Below are 20,739 nucleotides of genomic sequence, written 5' to 3'. Positions count from 1 at the left end.
CTGATTGTTAAATCAAGGGATCACTTTGTAAATCTGTAAGCACTGATTGCTAAATTGAGCGTACAGTTTGTGATTCCGTAAGCAGCGATTATTGAATCTCATAATTCCGACAGAAATCTGATAGGGCACTGATATAAATGTCTAGTGACAAAGCAGATGTGGGTAGCAGGGTATCCCGTCGGCTGCTGTGTGCTGCTCACCCATGCTATCTGTCAAACACATGAGAAATGAGCTCATCCTCAATATTGGGCATACCATAATTAAGCCCTAACCCTGTCTGAGAGGATTTGTCAAAATTGAAATGGAGGGTGGCCTCTTATGCATTGCCTCTCTCTCTCTCTCTCTCTCTCTCTCTCTCTCTCTCTCTCTCTCTCTCTCTCTCTCTCTCTCTCTCTCTCTCTCTCTCTCTCTCTCTCTCTCTCTAGTGGCTAATCAAGTTGAGGCTCTTAGGCAGATTAGTGCTTCAGTACTGCCTCTCTGATGTCCTTCAAATTTGCAAGCACATGCATGAGTAAAGAGACCCGCGGCTCTTTGCGTCCTGTGATGGTATCTTTTAATGAATGGTTCCCAGTCTGGTAAATCTTTAAACACAGCGCTGATCAATTCTGCTCGGAATTGATTATTGGGTCAAACCAGGATCCTAAGGAACCAGGAACCAGGTCTAAAGCTGAGCAGTTCTCTTTGTCTTCAAGAAGAAGTTTGCACCTTTGCAATAACACAAGATGTGTGCACATATCTAAAAACTAAGCAGTGACTAGGCCCACATGAAATCTGCATATTTTTATCCCATCATCGAAGCATTTGACTGGATAGCAATACAGTTTATAAAGTAATCTTTATTTGCGAGTAATAGCAAAAATGTCCCCAGATTCTGTCTGGCTCTGGCAGTGACCAACCATTTATGTCATCCTGTTCCTCATATCTACTTGACTCATTCAAAATAAAGAAAGACAAATTCTGAAGAATGTCCTTGTATAATTAAAAATAAATAAAAAGTAATGTATCATAACAGCAGTACAGGCAATTAGTGTGCAAAAAGTCAAACCTGAGAAATAAACAAAAAAATGCAAGCAATACAAAAATACACTCAGAAATACACATATACACACAGATATCAGCTTTCTGGAAAGAACACTACAGTATATATACACGGCAGGTTAACTATGTATATACACCCACTGGCCACTTTTTTAGGTACACCTTACTAGTACCAGTTTGGACCCCTTTTGCCCTTGGAACTGCCTTAATCCTTTGTGTCATAGATTCAACAAGGTACTGGAAATATTCCTCAGAGATTTTGATCCATATTGACATGATAGCATCACGCAGTTGCTCCAGGTTTGTCGGCTGCACATTCATGATGCGAATCTTCCGTTCCACTACATCCCGAGGGTGCTGTATTGGATTGAGTGCTGGTGACTGTGGAGGCCATTTGAGTACAGTGAACTCATTGTCATGTTCAAGAAACCAGTCTGAGAAGATTCACGCTTTATGACATGGCGCGTTATCCTGCTGGAAGTAGCCATCAGAAGATGGGTACACTGTGGTCATAAAGAGATGGACATGGTCAGCAACAATACTCAGGTAGGCTGTGGCATTGACATGATGCTCATCTGATAATAATGGGTCCAAAGTGTGCCAAGAAAATATCCCCCACACTATTACACCACCACCATCAGCCTGATCCATTGATACAAGGCATGATGGATCCATCTTTCATGGTGTTGATCCTACCATCCGAATGTTGCAACAGAAATCGAGACTCATCTGATCAGGCAATGTTTTTCAAATCTTCTATTGTCCAATGTAGGTGAACCTGTGCGAATTGTAGACTCAGTTTCCTGTTCTTAGCTGACAGGAGTGGCACCCAGTGTGGTCTTCTGCTGCTGTAGCTCATCCGCCTCAAGGTTTGATGTGTTGTGCATCCAGAGAAGCTCTTCTACATACCTCGGTTGTAACGAGTGGTTATTTGAGTTACTGTAGTCTTTCTATCAGATCAAACCAGTCTGGCCATTCTTCTCTGACCTCTGGCATCAACAAGGCATTTGTGCCGACAGAACTGCCACTCACTGGATGCATCCTCTTTTTCAGACCATTCTCTGTAAACCTTAGAAATGGTTGTGCATGAAAATCCCAGTAGATCAGCAGTTTCTGAAATACTCAGACCAGCCGCCTGGCACCAACAACCACGCCACGTTAAAAGTCACTTACATCACCGTTCTTCCCCATTCTGATGCTCAGTTTGAACTGCACAGATCGTCTTGACCATGTCTACATGCCTAAATGCATTGAGTTGCTGCCATATGATTGGCGGATTAGAAATTTGCATTAACGAGCAGTTGGATAGGTGTACCTAATAAAGTGGCCGGTGAGTATATACTGTCCTTATTATACAAAACACCTTACCTTTCTGATATTGATTATAATGTAATAACGTGCACCTTTTGTAAAGCTGCTTTGAAACGATAATTATTGTGAAAACCGATACACAAATAAGCTCGAACTGAAATAAACAAAAAAAAATAAAAATGCCGGCAAGTGAACTCTACTGAGAGTCAGAATTTGACTCTTACACCCTATAAACTCAAGATACAAGTGGTACGAAAGAAATAAAGATGTTGTCACATAAGTACGACAAGTAAAGACAGTAAAGTGATGTGTTGTTTCATTTATGATGTATATTGACACAAAGAACAATTGATCTGCAATGTGATTTATTGTGTCTAGTATAGACACAGTGTTAATAGTGTGTTCACGCTAGAGAGGTTTGGTTCGATCGTGTGATATCTCTGTTAGTGCAGTTCGTTTAAGTAAGTGTGAACACTGTTGTCTGAGTAGATAAATCCTCATTGTGCACAGAGACTCTATTTAGTTAATGCTCCTAGGGAGTCATACTATAGAAAAGTGATGAATAACCTAATTTGAATTTTGTTTAACTACAGTAGTCAACATTTCTCAGTGGACTATGTGGTCAACGGCTGTCAGTGGATCAAAACTTTTCATCAAAGTTGTCCTAAAATCCAAAACAACAACTATTCTTGTCTTAGGATGATTGACTTTTTCGATCCACATGTCAAATGTTGACTACTGTATACAGCTAACTGTTTATAGGCAAATATGTTGCTTGAAGCATGTTTTGTTTCTTCATTAAGGCAAATAAATTAATTTACCAAAAAGATCTTGCTTAGATTCTGTCATGAAACCCCATCTTCTACAGACAAAAGAAAAATAAACAGCTTTGAAACAAAGGTGAGAATTATGAGCGAAACTATTCATCTTCTTCCGACTGCTTCCATTAAAAATGACATTCACAGCCTCTGCATTACTTACTGATCCATTTAAACTGCACAGGCAGTAATGATAACAATAATAAGCATACAGTATATTCCTATATACAAGGAATGAGATACAGCCAAGAGAGAAACATGTTTGAATGTTAACGCTTCACTGAATACTGCAAACTCTGCAAATAGCAGTAATATGACAGGCTGCCAGCGGGCATTCAAGTCAACACACAAAAGGCTTCGAGGCCTGACTGCAACTCTCACTAGTGAAACCAACACACCTAATTTACTCTGTTCACATGTAATTACATTTCATTATCTACCATGGACCTGTGGGCGTATTCCCTAATACTCTTGTGATACTTCTATGAAGAAATGAGTAGAGAGACGGCGTGTAACTCTCCTTTTGTGTTATCTTACATACGCTATAAGAATTAATCCAGTGCCTTTAGGCTATGAGTTATAGAACTGGAAAAAAATCACTGCAGATGATTTGCATTTGCGACTTGATGGAGGACGAGAGACTTCATCAGATATACCTGAAGCAGGAACATGTGTAAAAAACTGGGATCTGTCTGGAGTCGCTTTACAATTTTAAAAGCCAGATCTTCTTTTGGTCCAAATTATATTTTCAGGTTTTTGGTCATTTTTTAAGAGAGAAAAGAATAAAAATGAATGTGATATGTCAGCGAGAAATGAATTTTGAAATGATTGTTTGGACTATTTATACATCCTGCACCCGTTTGTTGTTACTGAGTCGTTTGTTTTTGTGTGGTATGTTGTTCATGTGTTGTGTTCCCGTACCTTGCCTTAGTTTCTTGTTTTGTTTATTATTGTTCTTTTGATACTTTGGTTTTTGGATGCCCTGTTGTTTTTCTGTTAGCTGCACGATTATTTTTTCATTAAATGCATTTGGATCCTACCTTTTTGTATCTGTGTTTTCAACGTACCGTGACTGAACGACTCAGTCACAACAAACGGGTGCAGGATGTATAAATAGTCCAAACAATCATTAGTGACAGGATTCAGCTGTGTGTGTAATCAGTGGAAGTGAAACCTGGTGATTGTATAGTGGAATGAAGGGATCTGTAGTTCATGACTGAATTGTAGTTCACCGGCGATCTCTGTAGTCCTCAAATCGCTAGTGAACATGACACATTCAGTATTTTAAAAAGTTTTGATTGAGCATTTGTTTTTAGCGCTGTCACTCGTGTCCATGTGACCGTGCATCAGTGGATCTGCGTGAACGGGTGCGCAGTTGTTCAAATTTACATTTGCTGACAGAAAGTTTGGGCTACTTATCGACCGACAACATTTACTTGAATTAAAATTTTATTATTATTAATTAAAAAATGTATTATTAACATTTAATTGAATTAACATTTTTTGTACCCCCACCCCTTCCCCTAGGCCCTTCAAACAGAGTGTGAAGTGGAAGGGCTTCAAAATTTACCCCTAAAAAATGGGACACCACTACAACACCTGCACACTTCATCATATGCAGTGGTGTAAAGAGTACTGAAAAATCATACTTAAGTAAAAGTACCATTACTTGCCTAAAAATGTAGTGCAAGTAGAGTCAAAGTACCTGTTGCAAATATTACTCAAAGTATGAGTAAAAAGTAGCACTTTTAAAAGTACTCAAGAGTAGTGAGTAGTGAGTATTATGCTGTTAAAAGCTGATGCATTTACATGTAATTTGTGGATGTGTGTAAACGTAACATTCTGTAGTGCATTTAGTTATTGCCCATTAGGTTCGATTTAGGTTTTTGATGTCAGGTGACCAAATTTCAATGTCTAGCCAGCGTCTAAGGACAACGTTATTACATATACAACGTTAAAGTCCAATAATGACGTCAAATGACTTTGACATTTGGTCGATTTTAGGTTTTTAGAAAGTGACCAAAATCCAACATCTTAAACCAACGTCATATTGATGTCAGGTATTGACATTTATTTGGCAGGTATGGCAACCAAAATCCAACATGTGATAGACGTCATAGTGGTAACGTCCACACAACGTCAAGCTGTAACATCATTAGACATTGATATTTGGTTCATTTTAGGTTGGACATTGATGTAGGCCTGACATTGAGTTCTGACATCAAACCGATTTTCATTTCCAAACAAAATGCGACATCTCCACGATGTTGGGGTATAACGTCAATCTGACGTCATGTTGACGTCTTGTGCCTGCTGGGTGTTTAGGGCCATTTTAGTCATCATACAGTAAACATCTGTCATCTTCTCATCAGTGACCTGCATCTAAACAGTCTCTGGGTCAATGCGTGTAAAGAATTTGGACATCTTCTTGCACAGTTTTAATGCGTCCAAGCAGTTTGCTGCATTTTTAAATCGCCCACGTCTTGAGGTAGTTCATTATGATGTGATTTACCTTCTATGTGCGATTTGACTGGACAGGAATGACAAGGAGTGATTCTTCTAATCCCCATAGACAAGAACAAATAAAGTAGTGACTGCAGGTTGAAGGAAAGTAGTGGAGTAAAAGTACTGATCCTGCACTAAAAATGTACTCAAGGGAAAGTAAAAGTATATATTTTTAAAACTACTTAGCAAATTACAATTCCTGAGAAAAGCTACGCAATTACAGTAATTTGACTATTTGTAATTAGTTACTTTACACCATTGATCATGTGTCATCGCGATCTCTTGCTTCATATGAGATCAACGATTGCGACTGCTGTAGTTCTTCCAGTTGCTTTATTTTTTTTGGCATTTATCTTCAGGACGTCACTGAAGGCAACGATATCATGTTATCGTAACGATCTAATGTGGCAATAAGCTCGTAACTGTACTGTGCATTTACACCCTGGCCATATTCATCAATGTAAACACAAGAAAACAACATTAACCTTATAGCAGACACTGTAAAAAGCTCATTCCCAGCCATTAGACTTTTCTGACAGGGTATTCAAGTGTCATCGAGTGTCAGAATGTTGTGGGACTGCTGTACAGGAGTTATTATTATGGATTATAGATAGCAAAAAAAATGTATATAGCGGTTTTTATTTTAGCGCTTTTATTTAAAGCCTGACAGTAAAACACAAATGCGGTTATGAATGTATTAAAACATATGTTTGTTTTTCGTAAAAATTTGGAATATTGACAAAATATACTAATTTGTGCATCTTCTGACTTTCAGGTGCAGCTATGCATTCGTTGAGGCTGGTGCATTGTGGGAAATTTTCTCACCCCTTGGTTTCGAGTGTGGTCCTGAAAAATCTCTCTTTGAGGGCTATCTAGCCCTTCCCCTTAGCCCTACGCCTTCAAGATAAAGAGAATTGGGACACCCCTACCCCTTCACATGAACGCGGAACACAAGCGGTTGGGGTAAGGGTAAGGGCTAAGGGGTAGAATTGGGATTGGGCCTTTGTCTTATGTCTGACCCAGAATATAAAAATACATAAAAATACATTGATCATTTACTTTAATCATTAGTATTGGAATGTGAAGAGACTTTCAACCAGCGCAACAAAAAAATATTCTGAAGACAATCACCTACTGCACCTTTAAATTTAGAAAATCTCATTTCAGCCTTTTTAAAGATGACTGGGAACCCTGCAGTCTGTGTTCAAAATCAGCCTGTCAACAGTTATAATAGCCAAATTTCCAGTTTTTTTTGGCAAAGTTCTCCCTCAAACACTTGAGACTGCTGTCACCAAGGCAACGTCATTCAGCAGTGGGATGAGGTTAAAGGGCACCAGTGGAGAAGTGGGAACAGCGGGTGCCTGGACGCCATGCTGCTGTTCAGCTATTGAACAAATTATTTGGACTTACAAGATACACTGAACGTAATTGATTCCGGCGCTTGTAGAATCAGTTCAAATACTTCTCTATTTGCAATTTTAATGAGACGTTGAGTCTGCACACACGTTTCAGGAAGACAGCGTCGTGTGTGATGTCTATTGAAGCAGTAGGATCATGTCACATCTGTCATACAATAGGATTGTGGGTCCAAGTTAATTTATACGGCAGGGTGGATTTTCTTCACTGTCACTCTTCAGTGCAGGACACTGACAGCTAAAACCTGATTTCTGAGGCAGTTCTGATTCAGTTATCCTTTAGAATTTTGCCTATTTGACAATAATCAGTGCATGATTCAAATGTGTTATTACTCTTAACTGCAACAACAATTGTTGTTTAAGGGCTAGGAGGTTTAGGTTTAGTAATAAAGTAGCACCCAGTTGTTATTGTAACTATTTTAAATACATTTTATGTGAAACAGGACTGTAAATATATAGCTACTCTGAAAACAATATTTTTAGAATTATTATGGAAACTGGAAAACACTAAAATATAATATTATAATAAATAATTAAATGCATAATTTGATTCTAAGTTGTTTTATACAGTTGAAGTCAGAATTATTAGCCCCCCTGAATTATTACCCCCTGTTTATTTTTCCCCAATTTCTGTTTAACAGAGAGAAGTTATTTTCAACACATTTCTAAACATAATAGTTTTAATAACTCATCTCTAATAACTGATTTATTTTATCTTTGCCATGATGACAGTAAATAATATTTGACTAGATATTTTTCAAGACACTTCTATACAGCTTAAAATTACATTTAAAGGCTTAACTAGGTTAATTAGGTTAACTAGGCAGGATAGGGTAATTAGGCAATTTATTGCATGATGATGGTTTGTTCTGTAGACTACCAAAAAAATTAAATATCAAAATTATCAACAAAAAAAAATTTTGCTTAAAGAGGCTGATATTTTTTACCATAAAATGGGTTTTAAAAAATTAAAAACTGCTTTTATTCAAGCCAAAATGAAACAAATAAGACTTTCTCCAGAAGAAAAAATATTATCAGACATACTGTGAAAATGTCCTTGCTCTGTTAAACATAATTTGGGAAATATTTAAAAAAAGAACAAAAATTAAAAGAGGGGCTTATAATTCTGACTTCAACTGTATATACATAAATATATTAATATATATTTATAATATATTTAAATATATTCATTAAAATAATATATAAGTCACAAAACATATTTAGAAATTGAAAGATAATACAATTAAATTAAAGCAAAATATTGAAATAAAATTACAACCTACAAAATTTCAACAAATTTTTTACTTTTTTTTTTGTTTTGCTTCTTTTGATTTTTCATCTTTTTTAAATTTGTATTTAATATTTTTTTATAACATATGCATTTGTGTGTACTAGTTTTTGGACCGTTATCGTAAGTTATTTTGTTAGATGAGCTTCAGATTTGGCTTCAGTACTGACTAATCAAACGTATATGCGCAAATATAATATTGTATAGCTTCCTATTAAAAATGTAAATTTAGAAGATAGATTTGTGAGGGGTGTACTGATATATGCTGAGCGCTGTATATTTACAAGTAACTCAAACTGAAATACATAAAAAATATTAGATTTAAGTTTATGTAACTAAAAGTTACAAGAGGGCAGATATACAACAGTATATCTGCGGGCGACGCAGTGGCGCAGTAGGTAGTGGTTTCGCCTCACAGCAAGAAGGTCACTGGTTCGAGCCTCGGCTGGGTCAGTTGGCGTTTCTTTGTATAGTTTGCATGTTCTCCCTGGATACGCGTGGGTTTCCTCTGGGTGCTCCGGTTTCCCCCACAGTCCAAAGACATGTGGTACAGGTGAATTGTGAAGGCTAAATTGTCTGTAGTGTATGTGTGTGAATGAGTGTGTATGGATGTTTTCCAGAGATGGGTTGGGGCTGGAAGGGCATCCGCTACGTAAAACATTTGCTGGATAAGTTGGCGGTTCATTCCGCTGTGGCGACCTCAGATTAATAAAGGGACTAAGCCGAAAAGAAAATAAATGAATGAAAGTTACAAGAGTGTATAATAAACTTAAAATTATTAATTAAATTAATTTAATTGTTCTTTTAAAAATCCAATAAAAAAGAAAGAATAATATTCAAATTGAACAATTAAATAATACTGCTTAATTAAAAATTAGCAGAATCAGTAATCCGGAATCAGTAAGATTTAATTAAATAATCAAATAATTAAATTAAAGCAAAAATACTAAAAATACTAAAGCAGATACAAATTTTTAAATAAATTTCCAAATAAATAAATAAAGGGAATAAAGCAAAAAAACTGAAAATGACAAAAGCAGATACTAAAATGACTAAAACTTTTAAATATAAGCTATAAAAAAATAATAATAATAATAAACACATAAAAGTCAAAACAAATAAATGAATAAAAACAATAAAATACCACAAAAAAGAAAGAAAGAATGAAAGAATGAAACAAACAAACAAACAAACAAACAAACAAAAAGCTAAAATAGCACTACAATGAAGAATGCATATTTCTATATACAAGTCAAAATAAAATTCCAAATAAATTGAATGTAATCCAGGTCTACACAGAATCTGCTAGTAAACATTCTTTCAAATGTCAGAAAGCATCATGCAGGAGCTGTTCAAATAGGTGTGTGAACACTAAACCTGAGGATTCCTGTCAGCAAAATAATTAGAGCATAAATAAACACATACGGCTGTGATCTGGAAGGCCCTGATACTGATGCCGCGAATCCCACCACCAACTCAAACTGACAGCTCCAATATGCCCATGAGAGATGGTAATGAGCGCACAGATGAATAAATAACGGCTTGAGAGTTTAAGGACATCAAATTGTCTGCGCTTAACATTAAATGCAGGCAAGGCAGTGGTGTGCAACCTCACACAAATCGCCACGTCAAGACACATTCCCCAACGACTGATATTTCAAATGAATTTCTTGCTCTTCGTCACAGAAGATTAGATGAGCCTGGTCTCGGAGATCATACTGGAATTATCTGGAGTGACGGCTAATTGAAAACGCCTTGACCAATCACTCTGCACACACAAATCAATAAGCCATCATGCTATTATTACACGCATATCATGACACCATTTTTTCTAGCAAATTCATACAAGCACCTGTTATTGGGTCAGCTTTCAATAATGTTTCATGTTGTGAATGCAGATTCAGAAGATTTGAATGAATACTATGGGTATAAAACGATTTCAGATTAGTTGATTTTTATGTAACTATCATTTTATACCCAGAATATTCATTCAATATGCCTCCTCTTTCATCTAATCCAAAACATGCTCTCTAATGTTAATATCTGGTGACCAGGCTGGCCAATCCCGAAGCAACTTGACCTTCTTTGCTTTTAGGAACTTTGATGGTGGTGATGGTGAAAGCTGAAGTATGAGAAGGAGCGCTATCCTTCTGAAGAATTTGCCCTCTCCTGTGGTTTGTAATGTAATGGGCAACACCAATATCTTGATACCTCAGGCTGTTGATGTTGCCATTCACTCAACAGATCTCTTGCACACCCTCATACTGAATGTAACCCCAAACCGTGATTTTTCCTTCACCAAACTTGAGTGATTTCTATGACAATTTTTGGGTTCATGCGGGTTCCAACAGGTCTTCTGCAGTATTTGTGATGATTGAGATGCAGTTCAATAGATTATTCATGGGAAAAATCTGTCTTCTGCCACTTTCCCAAACGATCAACTAGAAGTCAAGTTATTATTTACATTTACATTTAGTCATTTAGCAGACACTTTTATCCAAAGCGAGTTACAAATGAGGACAAGGAAGCAATTTACACAACTATAAGAGCAGCAGTGAACAAGTGCTATAGACAAGTTTCAGGTGTGTAAAGTCTAAGAAGCTGAGCATTAATAATTTATTTATTTTTTTCTTTTTTTTTTTTTTGTGAGAGAGAGTACAGTTAGTGGTATAGCCAGAGAGTCAGTTAAGATTAGGAAGGAAAGTGGAGTTGCTAGTAGTAGAAAGTATTTGTTGCTCTTACAACTGGGATCGACGACAAGACTTTTGTCCGGTAGTGTACATATTTTTGTCACTTGTATATTGCTGTTATTTTGCACTTGACATTATATCTTCTACATTTAGTTTGTATATTTTGAATTTTCAAATTACAATTACTTTAAATAATCACATTTTTCTAAGCAGTAATTATGTTTTTTATTTAAATACATTTGCTGAGCAAGTTTTTGTACCTAAATACGTTTTAATGTAACTGTGTGAGTTAATATTGTTTATTTAATATTGTTTTTTTAAATATTTGATGGTTCATATTATATTAAGTGTAATATATTTGTTGCCATGACAACAAACGGTAACACTTTATTTTGATGGTCCAATTGAGTATTAGTAGATTGTCTGCTTAATATCTGTTTATATTCTCCTTCAACAGACATTTAACTGACTATAAGAAACTTTGCAAGTACCTGTTACACTAACCCTAACCCTAACCCAACCCTAAACCCAACCTAACAGTCTATTTATAATCTAATGAGAATTAGTTGGAATGTAGATGCAATGTAACTTAAATTCAACAAACAGACCATCAAAATAAAGTGTGACCCAACAAACACATGACAACAGTATTATGATAGATTTACCGATCATATGTTTTAAACCAATTATTCACAAACAAAAAGCCCAATATAACATGAGCTTGTGTGACTCAGCATCTTTCCCATTACATAAGACTGTTAAACTGTTGCATAGTAGTCTATAGATAAATCCTGTCAGCAGACTGACTGTGCCCTGGTAAAATGAGGCACAGTAATCTAAAGAGGAGATTAAAGTGTATGTTCACTGAGCTGGACTGCTGCCACTGGTCTTGTGACAGATTAATTCTGCAATGTGGAGAGATGTGCTTTTTTTTCTTCTACACATGAATGTTGATCCGGACATTTCACACTTGACTTCACTCACCTTTGCCAGATGAGAGTTGATCCATTTAGTGAAAGTTCTCTTCTGCACAGCTTCCTGTTCATCTAAAGGAAAGACAAAATACATCAGAAGTTATTTTGACTGAAATGTAGATACCCTTTTTACTTAGCAATCAAAAAATATTTAGGTAAGATTTAGGGCTGGGCCATTTGGCCTAAAATCTCGATTAATTGAAAACTTTAACTCGATTATGATTAATAAACCATTGCTTGTTTATTTTATTTAATTATTTTGCCCTCATAGTTCACTGACAAGTTTTACATGCCATCTAAAGGCATCTCTGTCTCAGCATCCAATCATCGTCAATGTAGTGCAAAGTAAGGCGCAAGAATCGTCCTACTTGACCAGAGATCAGATGTGGCTGGAAAGTGGCCGCAGAAGTAGAAATCAGCCTTCAACAGAGCGGGGTCATGTGACAAGTAGGGAAAGTAATTGAAAAAATCGTCCTGGAAAAATTTGATCGATTAAAGGTTCTGAATGCCAGTTTCGATTACTTTTCAATGAATTGCCCAGCCCTAGTAAGATTCAAAAATAGTACTCTAATAGTGCATATCAGCCTGAAGTCATCGGTGACTGTTTGCTTAATATCACATTATTTGGTCACTCAACTGGTTGTAAGTTTAAGAATTTAGCAAGAATGTCTAATAATTCTACTAACCCTAACCCAAGTCTACTAATACTTTACTTATATTTTAAGAAGAGTTAGTTGACATGTAGTTACAAAGTAACTTTTAACCAACAGAAAATCTAAAGAGCACCATCAAAATAAAGTCAAACTACTGTGGGGGTGCATCGACATGGAAATTCAGGACAATAAGGAGAACGGACAACTATTTATTTGAAAGGCAAAGACTGATACAAAGGTTGATAAATTAAAAATGTATTTAACTCAATTAAAAACACAAACAATACAGTAAACTGGTAATATTTTAAAACTTGTCTTCTCCCTGGCATTTACTTGTAAAATGTGCATCTGCTGCATTGAACATGTCATGTAATATGAAAGGCATCAATCAATACCCCATGGCCAGCAGCACACATACATCTGAAGCGTATCAATCAGCAGAAATAATCCATCATTTGTAGAAAATCATACTATAATGATAACCAACCACAATACTTCAGCAACATCCTAGCAATGACCCAGAGTACACAAGCAACACCTTAGCAATCACAAAAACAATGGTGAAATTACAAAGCAACATCCTAGCAACTAATTAGAATGCCAAATTGCACATCAACCACATATAAACACTTAAAAACACTTAGCAACCCCTTAGTAATTACTCTGAATATCCAAGCAACCACACAGCAACATCGTAGTAAGCACCTCCAAACCACCCCAAAAATACCCTAGCAACTGCACCACCCTAAGCAAACAACAACTGCATACTGTAGCAACATTCTAGAAACTTCCAAGCAAATTATTAACTGCATAGCACAACCCATGACAAACTAGCAACATCCAAATATCAGTCTGCTTTGTGTCTGTGTTTGTTTAGACAGACCAATGAAAACTGTCAAACTTCCCACTTTTAAAACTAATTCAAACTTCAAATTCAAACAAAAGAATCGACTTCTTTACACCTTCTTGTCAGGCTAACGATTTTTCTTTTTTATTTAGTACAAATATATGTATGATGATTAATGATAATTAACTTGAACGACCTTATATTAGACCATTTTGTCAGCAAAACAATGTATTAATTGGCACCTACATGTATTTTACGAGATGTAAGATAAGCCTTTGTTGTCTCCAGAATGTGTCTGTAAAGTTTCAGCTCAAAACACCCGTCAGATTATTTATTATAGCCTCCAGAATTTGCTCATTTTGTTGTCTGAATACATTGTAGCTGTTTTCGTAGCCTGTGGGTTTAAATCCAAATGAGCTGCTTCTCCCCGCCCACCGCTCCCTTGTGCATGTCTGCTTCTCATCATGCATTATGTCAAATAAACAGCAGTCAGTGATAGAAACTGATTCTGATGAAGCTGAAATACAGCGCATTAGTCAAAAAGAAGTCATAAAGTTTTTTATGTATTTGTGGTGGAGTTTATTCAAGCCTTTCTGAAATGATGAGTCTCACACAAATGCCGTTTGCAGTACACACACGCACACACGCATATTATCATTTACTGACTCCATGCAGCCATCGTGATTATAGCGATTAAGAATTACATAGCGATTTTACTGTCTTAATTACAAACATGCTCTGTTTTAGAAATGTTTGATCTTATAAAACTTATAAAAAAAATCACAAAGAGTTGTAACAAATATGTTAATCCCAGTTTATTTATGCTAAACATATTCTGTGGACAGGTGTATACATGTCATTATAGAAACATTGTGCCTGTCAATCAAATCAGTGGCTGGGGAAAACCGCACTCCTACGTCACGTTGCGGTAAAGCTCAAAATTACTGGGATTTGGGTCTTATTATAACGTCAGGAAATTTAAAAAAGAGACTTGTTGGGTTTATATCACTCCAATATGACTGTGGACACACTATATATACACACAGTTCTGTTCAAACAGTTTTAAAAAGATGATTTTCATTATAGGTGCCCTTTAAATATATAATGGCATAAGTAGCAATAAAAAATAAAGAATAATAACACAATAATAGTAAATTGCAAAGCAAATGCAAAGACATTGTGATAATACTGTTGTAGGCTAGTGATTTTTAGGTGTTACTGAAAAGAAAAACATTGGTTTGGCTAAAATAAAAATACATTTAAAATACTGATTTCAGTGACCATGACATTTCTAACACATTATTAAAGCAGAGAACAGATAAATATACTGCTTAATTAAAAATCACCAAGTTCTCCTAAGCTCACTCACAGTCATATTTCCAACTGTATCCTGCAAGCAAACAAAAACAGCATAAACAAAAGATTCAGCACTGATTGGGAACTGCAAGGTGACAGTAATATCCTTCCTGCTAACTGTTACATCAGCCACAGACGACAACTGACGCAGGGCAGCGTCTTTAATGAAAGCACTGTCTGATGGATTACAATGTGTGTGTGTTGAGAAGGGGACCCGGCTCATGCATAATGCAGACCACATGTGCCACTGTCATTTGTGCTGAAAATCTTGTGTTTTATGAATTAATAGTTCGATCAAACCTGTTTCAGAGCTAGAGCAATCAAATATTGATGAAAAGAAGAGTATGATGAATGGCAAAAGAAAAAGAAAAAAAAATCACAGCTGTATTGGTCTGTATTACAGCATGTGTGTGTGTGTGAGTGTGTGTCCAGCCCACCGTCATTAGGACAGGGTGACTTTGAGCGGGAAACCCACATGCAAACTCACGATATCACACAGTTCTGACACACATGTACACCCACAAATTATCTCACCATATCTATAATTATAACCAGGTGTTTTTCTATTTCCTAATTAAATCTCTAAAATAACCACCGTGATTAATCAACACTTCCTCATTTGTCTCTCTTTCCCAGTCAGAAATGATCCAAAAACCTGCTGAGCTGTTTTGAACTGTTCTACATGTGTGCAAAAGATGCCCTACAGACGACCCTGTTACTCCCCCCAAATAATAATATAATATAATATAATATAATATAATATAATATAATATAATATAATATAATATAATATAATATAATATAATATAATATAATATAATAAAATATAATATAATACATGATATATAATATAATATAATATAATATAATATAATATAATATAATATAATATAATGAATATAATATAATATAATATAATATAATATAATATAATATAATATAATATAATATAATATAATATAATATAATATAATATAATACATGATATATAATATAATATAATATAATATAATATAATATAATATAATATAATATAATATAATATAATATAATATAATATAATATAATATAATGTTTTTAATATTAATTGTGAATTTTTAAAAATATTTTAAATGTTTTAATTAATGTTATTAATATTTTTATTTATATTAATTTGATAATTTCTATATAAATAAATAAATGCATGCACTAACAAAACACAATACAAAATGTTTACAAGAAAATAAACAAAAATAAAAGATATGGCTTTGACAACAAAAAAGTAACACATATACACTTTATTATAAATATATGAAATCTAAAATATACAAAAAAATCAAATATCTATATAGAAACACACAATTTCTATATTTATCTTGTAATTTTCTGTACATTTTAGACATTTTTTGTTTGTTTAATTTTCATATTATAATATTATAACCTCAAAATAGTCATTTAAAGATAAACTAATATACATTCACATTTTCTGTCATTCTACTGTCTCAAAAAACAAACTGTCAAACATGCAGTCAAAGATGCAGACCACCCATAAATCATCATCTATGAACACAAACACAGGAGCATCCATAACTCACACTATATGCATTCCTAAAAACCCGCTGTCAATCATCTTACCACGCAGGTGCTGAGAAACCCCTTGAACTAAGTTAAGGGAAGTGCCAGACTTCTTCTTGGCAGCCACGTCCTCCCATCGTCTTGCCACTTTGCCCTTGACTTCCATCCCCACAAAACCTCAGTGGCATCAAGTCCATGAAGTGCAGATCTACCTGTGATGTTCAGAGGGCTCCCACAGGGTCAACTACTCTCAAACACCCCCTTGTGGAGCTTCTGCTGCTCCTTTCCTAAAAATTCTGCTCGGCTGCTTGTCAGTACAGATAAAAACTACTTCTTTCTTGCCATTCTGAAATAATCAGTCCAAAAAAAAACTGTCCATGTCCTTCCAGTGTAATAGAAAAGAGTGTGCTTGTGTGAATGTGTGCAGCACTGCTCTCTCTCTTTACACTCTCTGCAGGTGACACACCCCCTTGTGCCTCCAGCCAATTGCTTGGCAGGGAAATTGTGATGTCATCACTCATCTGAGAGTGTGATGGGAGGGGGAGAGCTGTGCGTATGACTGTTGTGAGTCACACAGACTGCATACAAGCTTTTTAAAGCGAGACACTGCAGGTGAACGGGGTAAAAAAAGAACTATTAGTGGATTGATTGCAAAAGAGTTTGTATTACTAGTTTTGGTGTAAATAAGCAAATGAGGCAATGTTTGATTAAATACGCACTCATTAGCACATATTTGCACAGAAATCTGATTATTAGATGAAATCAGGTCCAAAAGCTTTGTTTCATTTTCTTTTTTTTTTTTTTGAAAATGTTTCCTTTTTTGTTGTTGCTATATTGAAGTCAAAGCCTTTTTAGTTTTTTTTTGTCACTACATATGTAATAAAAAAATATTGCAAACAGCCAGAAAAAAATAATCACAATTTAATAACTGAATAAATTAGTCCCTCCAGCATTTTGCAGGAACATTTTTTTAAATTGGGGTCTAAAATGCCAAATTTTGTGACATCTTTTTCAAAATGTATGGCATTATTTCCTTCAATTCTTGCGTTTTTCTGTAAAAATAAACAAAAAAATACACGTGACCCACAAAATCCTGAAGGGACCGAAAAATAAAAACCTTCAGAATATGTACACTACCTGTCAAAAGTTTGCGGTCAGTTTTTTCTTCAAGTTTTTATAAAGAAATTATTCTGTTTATTAAGGCGGCATTTATTAAATGTAAAAAAAAAAAAGTTGAATTGTTAAGTATTTATTCAAATTTTACATTACTGCATTCTTATTGTATGTTGTTTAAAATAAAACTATTACTCCAGTCATTATTGCTTTTATTACTATTACCATTAATAATAATGATATTTATAATAAAAAATAATAATAATTTTAAAATAATAATACTAATAATAACTAATAGTAGAGTGATTTGTAAAGAACCATGCGACTCTGAAGACTGGAGTAATGAAGCTGAAAAATAATCTTTAAAATCACTGGAATAAATGATCAAATTAAATGATTTTTGAACAGTTATTTTAGAGTGCAATAACATTTCGCATTTTTACTATTGGTACTGTATTTTTGATTAAATAAATGCAGTCTTGGTGAGCAGGAGAAGCTTATTTTAAAACCTTTAAAAATCCTACTGACCACAAACTTTTGACCGGTAGTGTATATGATTACAGTTGTACAGTTCAGTCTATGTAGTGTAAGTGCTGAAGTTAAGTATTCATTTAAAAAAAAAAAAAAACCCTGCCCTTTAAAATATCTATTGTAATTGGATTCCATGGACACTTTTGTTATACAGTTAATAAAGTGCAACAAAAAAGGTTAAAGGTGTATTGTGAAGACTTGGTGAAGTGTATTGTGAAGATGTTTGCAGACTCTTAGCTACGTGTCTCTTCTGTTAAAGCCACAAAAGGGAAATTAGTGTTGAGGATGTTTGTTTATATATTTGTTTTTGTTGACTGTTTGTTTTTCTGTTTTGTGCAAATTTATTTTAAAAACGCTATAAATAAAGATTTTTTTTAAAGTGTATTGTTGATGTTTTCCTTTCATTAGAATAAAAAAATATATATATATATTTATGAAAATAAAAAGGGGCTGCACAGTGGCGTACTGGGTAGCGCGTTTGCCTCACAGCAAGAAAGTTGCTGGTTCGAGCCTCGTCTGGGTTAGTTGAATTTCTGTGTGGAGTTTGCATGTTCTCCCCATATTCACGTGGGTTTCCTCCGGGTGCTCCGGTTTCCCCAACAAGTCCAAAAAACATGTGGTATTGGTAAATTGGGTAAGCTAAATTGTCCATAGTGTATGTGTGTGAATGGGAGTGTATGGATGTTTCTAAGTGATGGATTGCAGCTGGAAGGGCGTCCGCTGCGTAAAACATATGCTGGATAGGTTGGTGGTTCATTCCGCTGTGGCGACACCAGATTAATAAAGGGACTAAGATGAAAAGAAAATGAATGAATAAATGAAAATAAAATTTTAAAATCTGAAAATTAACAGGTACATAAAAGAAGCAGTGTCTCACCTTTAAGACCCCGGACCACAGAGGACGTGCTCTGCACTTAAAATTCCCTAAGATCAGCTGAATTCTTTCTTTCCCTCCCACAAAATGTATTGGATTCTAGGGTTTAGGAAAAGCCTGTGGCCTGAGCTGATTAAGTTTGCCTGAAAACACTGCTCGATCTGATTTACCGCTCCCTGCGGCTTTATAAACCTCCTAGAACAGTCCGACAAAACAAACAGATCTCCACTGCTACCGATGCAGTATTGAGATGTAATGGAGCCTTTGATGTCACAATGGGCTTAGGGTTAGAAATATATAGAGTTGAAGTCAGAATTATTAGCCCAACTTTGATATTATTTTTGTTTTTTAAATATTTCTCAAATTATGTTTAACAGAGCAAGGAAATTTTTACAGTATGTCTAATAATATTTTTTCTTCTGGAGAAAGTCTTATTTGAATAAATCGGCTAGAATAAAAGCAGATTTCAGTTTTTTAAAACCCATTTTTAGATCAAAATTATTAGCCCATTTAAGCAATTTTTTTTTTTTGATAGTCTACAGAACAATCCATCGTTATACAATAACTTGCCTAATTACCCTAACCTGCCTAGTTAACCTATTTAACCTAGTTAAGCCTTTAAAGGTCACTTTAAGCTGTACAGAAGTGTCTTAAAAGATAAAATAAATCAGTTATTAGAAATGAGTTATTAAAACTATTATGTTTAGAAATGTGTTGAAAATAATCGTCTCTCCGTTAATCAGAAATTGGAGAAAAAATAAACAGGGGGGACTAATAATTCTGACTTCAACTATTTATGCAGGTTTTATTTTGGCTTGAGAGGCATGAAGGAAATACTTTACACCATCCCGAAAACTAACCTCACCCCATTGTTGCAGGTTTTGAAAATGAAGATATGAGAAAATGAAAGGCCTGGGGAGACTGATAATCCTTAAAATTATGATCATTTCATTAATCACGAATATAATTTTCTCCTTTATTCATCTACTCCCGAAAGGGTTTCTAATGATGGAAGTCATTAATATCAAATGGTTCCAGTCATATGCTATCAGTCTCCTGTTATCTGCACTTCTCAAGCCTGGAATCTGTCCAGGACCTGAGATCTTTAATGAAAATCTCTCTCTGACAGGTATATATGAATGCATCTATTTATTTAGCACAGTGTTTATGAGACAAAGAAAAAATACAGACGTCAATGTGTGTGTGTAGTGAAGATGTGCTGCAAGGGCAAGAAAGCTAACACAATGATGTCTGACGCATATTTTAAAGCTAATGTTCTCTAATGACAGAAGATTCTGATTTGTCGCAACGACTGGTCGCTTTTTACACAATTTATAAAATATTCCTCTATATGTTTATATAGGTTCATTCATTTTCTTTTTGGCTTAGTTTCTTTATTAATCTAGGGCAGCCACAGCGGAATGAACCACCAACTTAATCAGCACATGTTTTACACAGCGGATGCCCTTCCGGCTTCACTACACATACACTACAGACAATTTAGCCTACCCAATTCACCTGTACCGCATGTCTTTGGACTGTGGGGGAAACCGGAGCACCTGGAAGAAAACCTATGCTAACACGGGGAGAACATGCAAACTCCACACAGAAATGCCAACTGACCCAGCTGAGGCTCGAACCAGCACCGCCTTGTATATATACTTGCTTATAGACTTGCTGTTTAGTTGTTAGGGTAAATCTGGGTGATTATTATTGATGTACAGTAGGTGAGAGTTCAAAGTGGCTATTACCGCCGTGGCTTATACCGCCGC

General features: G+C 35.2%; 1 protein-coding gene across 1 annotated transcript in view; it reads right to left on the bottom strand.

Moving 5' to 3' along the window:
- The window catches only part of syne1a (spectrin repeat containing, nuclear envelope 1a), a 205,965-nt gene extending 189,350 nt beyond the window's left edge, over positions 1–16,615 (bottom strand). Inside the window, exons 1-4 of the mRNA XM_056480594.1 lie at positions 16,510–16,615; positions 16,390–16,434; positions 14,909–14,929; positions 12,050–12,111 (exon numbers count right to left, since the gene is read on the bottom strand). Coding sequence (XP_056336569.1) covers positions 12,050–12,111; positions 14,909–14,929; positions 16,390–16,434; positions 16,510–16,615 — 234 coding nt within the window. The remainder of the gene's footprint in view (positions 1–12,049; positions 12,112–14,908; positions 14,930–16,389; positions 16,435–16,509) is intronic.
- Between the last annotated feature and the right edge of the window lie 4,124 nt (positions 16,616–20,739).

Source organism: Danio aesculapii, chromosome 20 (assembly GCF_903798145.1).
Source record: "Danio aesculapii chromosome 20, fDanAes4.1, whole genome shotgun sequence".
In the NCBI taxonomy this organism is placed as follows: domain Eukaryota; kingdom Metazoa; phylum Chordata; class Actinopteri; order Cypriniformes; family Danionidae; genus Danio; species Danio aesculapii.
Note: the sequence above shows the minus strand (reverse complement) of the source record. Positions and strands in the feature narration are given on the sequence as shown.